The following is a 7,682-nucleotide window of genomic DNA, read 5'->3' as shown; positions in this document are numbered from 1 at the left end:
ATTTTACTTTCATTTCTCTGAAACTAAACAAACCGCCTGGGAAAAGAAACACTGATTCAGTCTGCCCTTTAACACTGCACTTGTACTTCGGTGGTTCATTAGTAAGCGCTTTAAAGTGTAGACATAATTTCGACTGGAGACATGTCCTCTCCACTGTGTGAAAATGTAGACTTTTGAAAGTCTTTCAAATTCCAAGCAGAAAAATGTCATTCAGTCATTCAGTAATGTTAGATGTCCTGGTGATTAGATGGTGTTAGATGTTCTGGTGTTAGATTAACTTATTTGCTGCACTTTTGATATGATGAATATCAACATTCTGCCACAAGTATACAAGGTAAATCAGATATGGCTGTAACGCAATGACACTGTCTGTATCACGCAAGTTCATAATTCATGATACAGATGTGCAAAGGTTTTTTAAAATTATTTTTGTTTGTACTTCCCCATGATATTGTTTAACTTATTTAGTTGGTTCTAAACAAACTACTAGCCTAACTATAACCACTACGACTCTGACCAGGTAGTTACTAAGGACCACTGCATGTACATGTTAATGAATGTGGTCTGTGTTTGTTCCACAAACTTCATATTCACACCCTTCAAGCTCACACTAGCCCCACTTGAAATAAAAACATCCCAATTGCAGGACTTTTTTGTTGTGTCCTGACTTTCACTTGAACTCTCTGAAGGTCACATTTTGCACCAACATCATTTAACCATGTCCACATCTCCACTACACTATTTGAATAAATAGATATGTAATACATACTTTTATCTCATTTTAAACATACTCAGCGTAGCCTATTTCATGGGTAATTTAGTGCTTTTAGCAATATGGCCATAAAGTTTACTACATTCAAGATTTTTTATTTTTTTTGCAATGAAGGGACTTCCCAGGCCACTACACATTTATTTCACCAGTCATATAAATGGATTCAGTCACAGCTTTCACTTTTTTCCAGTCACAGAGGATCTGGAGCCTATCCTGGAAACACTAGACACAAGGCAGACGAATACACCCTGGATGGAACGCCAGTCAATCGCTGGGCATCATGTACACAGACATACACATAATCATTTACACCTAGGGGTAAGTTATCAAAGCCAAACCTCCTAGCAGGTGGTTTTTGTACAGTAGGAGTAAACCAGAGAACACAGAGGAAACCCAAACAGACATGGGGAGAACATGTGAAACCCAACAGTAACCTGAGCTCAGGATTGAACCAGGGATCCTGGAGCCACCTGTATTAACTTGTGTTTTAACATAATTTTACATATTTTCATATTAGTAATTAATATTTCGCATTAAGAAATGCATGTACAATTTGCACATCATAGTGAGATAAAATGCATATATGCATACATTATATGATCCCATTACATTCTACTTGTTCTCTGGTATTTTCAAATGAACAGATAGAGGAATTTATAGCAGAGCAGCTTTCACTGTGCACTTTCATATAAGATAATCCATTTAAAATATCACCCTCAATCACATTCTTTTTGCTCCTGATAGATCATCTAAGCCATATTAACCTATTAATTTACATATTCACTTTTAACAGTTAATTTATTTCTTCAGCAGTGTAATTTTTGTAGCATGTCAAAAAGTTTTCCCACTACCCTCTCCATCAACCCTTTACCTCCTCCACATTATCACTTTATACACTTTCTGTCGCAAACTAACACTTGCACCCACACGCTTCCTTCAGAAGGTTCTACGCTGCATGTGCTGTCATAACAATGGCAGTGAGCTGTCACTCAGGCCCTGAATAATGATAACATTTGGGTTTTAATACCTTGAGAGTGTAACACACACACACACACACACACACGCACACACACACACACACACACACAAAATTATAGCTCTTGACCCATTTGTGAATGATTGAGATTGGGGTTCTGAAATTTTAATATGACAAAAAAAAAGACCCCCCCCCCCCCCCCCCAGTTTTGCCAAGATTCATGGTTTTTACTTTGTGTAACCCATTAAGTAGTCAAGCAAGGGAGTCTGATGCCACCAAGTGATCCTACCAAGAATTACATCAACACAAATAATGAATGTGGACAAAATTAATACATGAAGTCAGATCACTTATCAAAATAGTATGAAATTGTATTAACTGAGGCAAAAGAATCATCACCTAAAGTGATATTAAAAATACACACCTCGTTCCTAATATAGACATGCATTTATTGAGTTTATAAACTAACATTTGTGGTGAAATACAGTACAAAGAATAAGCAACAGCAAAAGTCTAACGGTTAGAAAGAATTTAATGCTTTCCCGTTTTAAGGTTTTCTAATGTTCACATCAGAGCTGTGCTCTAGAGAAGTCTGGTTTTGATCTTCCAGTTATTTTTTGAATATATTTAAATTACATTCAGTGCCACTTACATTCAGCTGTTTTTGGGGGGTGATTTCCAGGACATTTGGTGATTTAGAGTAAAAACATCTACACTGAACATCTTCCCTCCTGTATTCTAGCACCAGCACCAGTGGTGTCTGATTATAAGCAGCTACAAAGTTTATCTAATGTATCATTCATTATATAATAGATGACTGACTCCACCTCAGTATTTCTACATCCTTATAAGATGAACTTTGATAAACATAGGATAGAAAAAAAAAGTCTATGGTAGTTTTGAGTTATCCAAGCCATATAAATTGCCTTAATCTTGAAGAAGGAAGTCAGTCTTGGAGGATCTGCTCCAGAACAAAGAGGAGGCTCCTCAGTCCATATATGTAGCCATCATCTGAGCTGTCACTGGGAAACACATGGGCAAAATCAATCATCCTGACCTCCACATTTTCCTCTTTCCCTTCATTTGAGCTCTTGTCTTCAACCACATTGTTTGTTTTTGAGTCCAGGTCAGCCGTCATTCCCTTAGCCTGGTGATGTAGAGAGTGAGACCCAAACCCATTCACTTTCCTCACATAGTGAATGGCTTCGAGAATGCTACTACAGTTTACCTGCCCGCAGGAGCTCTTCAACTTTGAGCTAGTGACGTGAACATTAGTTTTGTTCTCTGGCCCAGCTTTATCATTCTGTCTTGTCAGACCTTCAGTTCTGTTCTTTGTATTGGCTATGTGAAAAGAGCCCTCATACACAAACAACAGAGAGCTAGCATAGAAGTGGAGCTGTTTCTGGCCCTCAAACCAGTGCAGTATGTCACGGATTTTATGGATGCTAAGAGAAATGGCATCTTTTCTTAGCTCCTCTCCATTATGGAAAAATCTAGCTAATCCTGCAAAGGAAAAGCAGAACACTGTACTTAATATCTGCACAGAAACAATTGGAATGTTGTATTATTTCCATCAACTGTGTCAAATGTGAGCAACTTGTTGTTTTTTTCTTTGCAACCAAGCAAAGAAGTATTCAAGGTCTCATTCATACCAGTTTTGAGTGTTTTCTTTGTCAGGCTGCGTCCATAGGACTGTTCTTGACTAATATAGCTTCCTGAATCTACTTGGTAAACCTGAAAATGAGAAAAGGAGACATGAAGACTGAAAGAGACACTTCAACATCAGTGGACATTGCATGAATGACATATGTTTGCACTGCTAGTTGTTGTTTTGGTAACAACTAATACATCATTCATCATTTTGAATATCAACGGGTTTCACTTCCTACAGCACCAGACACACTTTGCTTGCACAGCTGATGACCAATCCTGATCCATTGGAAACTTTGTATATTACTCTGAGCTACATCAAGAATAAATCATGGTTCATCAAATCAGACAATGTTTATACAAGACAGGGTATGTATCTTGATTCCATCAAGATTCATGCTTGATGGAATGCCAGTCCATCAAAGGGCAGGTCTTACAATTGCTATGCCAAAACATTTAAAGTGCTGTTTTAATCATTTTTAGTTTATTTTTTATGAAATGTTATGTTTACCAACATGTTGACAGCTCCAGTGACCATTTGGAAAGTTAATGACTGACCATAAGACAAAAAATACGTAAGGAGCAAAAATAGATTAGCAAATATTCGGTAGCAAATAATGTAAATAATGAACATGTCCATGAAGATTAGATATGGAAAACACACACAGTCTCACCCTCATTCCTAGAATCAAGAACCCAATCTCTTCCATTAGAGGATACTTTCTAATCTGCTCTTCTTGTTTCTCGTGTGAGGCAAAGGGATCATAGCTCTTCCTCCCAATCTTCACATCCATGATGCATGGACATGCAAACCTCCCAGCCACATCCTCCAGCTTCAAATACAGCTCTAAGAAAATGCATAGAGGCTGAGAATGTTTTCACAGATTTGGTGCATAAACAAATTTGAGTGTGGTATGATTAACTGTGTGCTTAGTTACTGAGCAAAAGTGTCATGCAGAGTGACCCAGCAACACAGTAACAGAATGGCATTTGCACAACTCTGACTTAGAGTTATTACTTACAATAATTCTTGTTTAACATGAGCAGTAAACCTAGTCCTTTATGTGTAAATGTGTTAAATTTGTGTTAACCCTTTTTAGTTTCAGAGGGCCGGCTGCAGCTTCTCTGCTGAGAGACTCTGATAAGACTTTATAACAACTCAGTTCTTTTCAGTCAAGTTAGTAGTCAGTGGCAAGCCAATCCACAACACAATCAACTGATTAAAGTCTCCATGACAAAGTGCTTTATTGTGTGCTATAACTGGGATGGTTTAAAGTTCAAAGTTGGCCAAAAGTTATCCATTAACATATATGCACAAGAGTTCAAGACTGAGTACAACTACCCTATAATTACATTCCCTTCTCTCTCTCTCTCTCTCTCTCTCTCTATCTATCTATCTATCTATATATATATATATATATATATATATATATATATATATATATATATATATATATATATATATCTTTCTCTTTCTCTCTCTCTCTAATCTTTAAATGCTCACTCAAACATTGACTCATAGATATGTCAAGGAATATACTCTAATGATAATGTCCCTTTTCAGCTTACATTCCAATCCCTTCTCAGATAAAACAGGGCTACTACCACTGCATCCTGTTCCTGTTGGACATGATGTCAACTATGTAAACATTGCACATTCACTTAGAGGAGACACCAATATAAATAATTAACCAATGAAACAATTATTTATTGAGGAATAACTTCAGAAAATCAGTCATTAGTCACACATCAACATTAATTTGCAGTCTATAATATGACCTAAAGCAAAGCAAACTTAGGCAAAAATATGTTGCCAATTGGAGCTGTTGTTTATGGCCAAAGGTTGGTAGACACCTGACCATAACACGCATATGTGCTTTTTGAACATCCCAAACCAGATTTAGTAACCCTCATCTTGATGGTGACCACTGAAATTATATAATTAGGTTCAGATTTTAAATAGGTAATTACTGGACAGGTATATCCTATCTCACCATTTGGTTTATTTGGAGTTGACCATGTGCCATAGTATTTGGGTAGGTGTTGTTGTAAGGCCAGTAGGTGTGGATCTTTACATTCTTGAGCAAACACCTAAAAAACACATTCAGATAAGTGCTGACCTTGAGTAACCAATACAAATTTTGAGCAAACAAATAGGTGTATGTGTGTACCAAGGATTTGGTGAACTGTCCAACTGCTGCTGCATTGTCAGGTTTTGAGTGGTGGATTATACCTGTGTGTAAAAGTGCATCTCACATGGGCCTCTGGGTGGAGGCTGCAGCTGTTTGAGTACAGTGCCATCAAAGTGTTGTAGGATACCTGAGCAATTACACACACACACACACACACACACACACACACACAAAAACCTGCATCAGGAAACTCTTGATAATCATGAAATCCAAGCTGGGCCTAAGGTAAAACTATATTTATTTTATAACATTATAATGGAGTAAAAACAACAACAACTAAATGATTTTACAGTTTTCAGAGGTTAAATACTGTGTACGAAGGATCTCATAGACAAATGGAAATGTATACCCTGTAAACAGAAATCTTGAGGTTGGGGTTTGTTATTGTATCGCGACATTTTTCTCCCAGTGGAAAAAACTAATTGAAAATTATGTGGATAAGGCCATTGAAATATATATGATTGGAAATACAGCATGGGTCATTCTGCATTTTCTGTCTCTAGTGTCCTACACACACACACACACACACACACACACACACACACACACACACACACATCACTGTGAATTATTAATTGAATCCAATTTACAGTGTGCTTCTCAGTTGCTTTTAAACTATCCCACTAGTTAACGCTGCTACCTCTGTTTTACAGACACACAAAATGAAAATAAAACACAATTAAGAAATTTTAAGAAGGTAGTAGTTTCAGAAGAATTGTGAGACCAACTGTTCACACATTTGTAAACTCTGAGGCTCCTAAATTGACATTTTAAGGGAGTGTATTAAAGCTGTTAACCCTAGCATAGTCTGCACACTCATGGATCAATTTAAGGCTCTATTTTTATATTTTAGGAAAATTAGGAAATAATATGTTAAATCACTTCCAAATCACTTGAGACCATTCATGTAAATTAATGTAAATAAACCCCTGTAGCTCTAGACTATTTGCTCAATCTTCACTACTACTACTACTACTACTAATAATAATAATAATAATAATAATAATAATAATAATAATAATTTAAAAAACAAAAACTAATAAGCACGATAGTGTCTAAGGATTCTGGATATGCATATAAATAATTTATGCATGAAAGCGTTAAAGTGGAGGCGTTCTGTACTGTATGGTTACTGAACAAAACGCAGTATAATCACGCATGTGGTTTAAGATGAATAACTAAACAATAACCAAGAGATTAAAGGGTTAACTGACCGACTTTATGGATGCCGTACTTGTGTCCAGCCACCTGATGAGAGAGCGGCACTGGAGCCCGCGCGCGCTCTGCTTTCCTGCTCTTCCATTCTGCAGCGGTTTCATTTTGCTCTCCATCACCGCCGGTTAGATATGATTTTAATACTCGATCCACTGTAGACATTCTGAGCTCCGGCTCTAACATCACCTCATAATCATCTTATTTAACTCTGTACTTCACGTTACCGCGGAGTCACATACCTCTCGCGGATGTCTGGTAGTATAGATAAGAAATAACTACTTTGACCGATGTCCCACTAAAGATTTATAGCTACACAGATTCCTACAAACAGCTCTGAATCTGTGCCACCACATCCCACTTCCTAGTAAAAGCAAAGCGGCCACACCACAACTGTCCTGTGCGCTAAAGTTCATTAATAATCTCTCGTCACTGCACACGGTGTTAGCTAACTGTGCCACTCATACTTCACGCCCAACTGCTGTATAATTCTGCCTGAGGAACATGGCTGTCCTTAACCTTTGGCTCGAGTTTCACTGAGGTACACAACCAGTCCTGATAGTTATTTTGAATGAGGAACAATTCGTTTTCATACATGTACGCAAGAAGAGAAAATGTCACCATATGTCAAAGTTATATCAACTGAACCGTGAGTGACAAATGTGAAATGGTGGAGTTTCATTTTATACCACATTCTTGAATCTGATTGGTCAGAAGGTGTTGACTTTTTTCTACAGCAGCAGCTCTGACATTAATGCTGGCTGTAACTCAAATCACATAATGCACTCATTCTAATACACTACCATTTCTATAGTAACGGCTAATTCACAGCCCACCAAGAGCCAGACGTCCATGGATGTTGTTTTTGGGCTAAATATGG

General features: G+C 37.4%; 1 protein-coding gene across 2 annotated transcripts; it reads right to left on the bottom strand.

Annotated features, from left to right (window-relative positions):
- Positions 1–1,972: 1,972 nt before the first annotated feature.
- Positions 1,973–7,321, bottom strand: ipmka (inositol polyphosphate multikinase a). Of its 2 annotated transcripts, XM_053621206.1 has the most exons (6): positions 6,805–7,321; positions 5,632–5,717; positions 5,393–5,489; positions 4,073–4,245; positions 3,401–3,482; positions 1,973–3,251 (listed from the first exon to the last, which is right to left on the bottom strand). In XM_053621206.1, exons 1-6 carry the CDS (start codon positions 6,986–6,988, stop codon positions 2,695–2,697), a joined length of 1,179 nt encoding a protein of 392 aa, XP_053477181.1. In that variant the 5' UTR covers positions 6,989–7,321; the 3' UTR covers positions 1,973–2,694. The 2 variants fall into 2 exon arrangements, with proteins under 2 accessions (XP_053477181.1, XP_053477182.1); XM_053621207.1 differs by lacking the exon at positions 6,805–7,321 and having other exon boundaries at positions 1,974–3,251; positions 4,073–4,264; positions 5,570–5,768.
- Between the last annotated feature and the right edge of the window lie 361 nt (positions 7,322–7,682).

Source organism: Ictalurus furcatus, chromosome 3 (genome assembly GCF_023375685.1).
Source record: "Ictalurus furcatus strain D&B chromosome 3, Billie_1.0, whole genome shotgun sequence".
Taxonomy (NCBI): Eukaryota; Metazoa; Chordata; class Actinopteri; order Siluriformes; family Ictaluridae; genus Ictalurus; species Ictalurus furcatus.
The sequence above is the reverse complement of the archived record's forward strand: the minus strand, read 5'-3'. Positions and strand labels throughout refer to the sequence as shown.

Coding starts and splice junctions, on each gene's coding strand:
- ipmka (XM_053621206.1), bottom strand. CDS start 6,988: ATGTTAGAGCCGGAGCTCAGAATGTCTACAGTGGATCGAGTATTAAAA. Junction 5,490..5,631: donor AGATGCACTTTTACACACAG/GTATAATCCACC, acceptor TGTGTTTTTTAG/GTGTTTGCTCAAGAATGTAA. Junction 4,246..5,392: donor AACTCCAAATAAACCAAATG/GTGAGATAGGAT, acceptor GCATTTTCTTAG/AGCTGTATTTGAAGCTGGAG.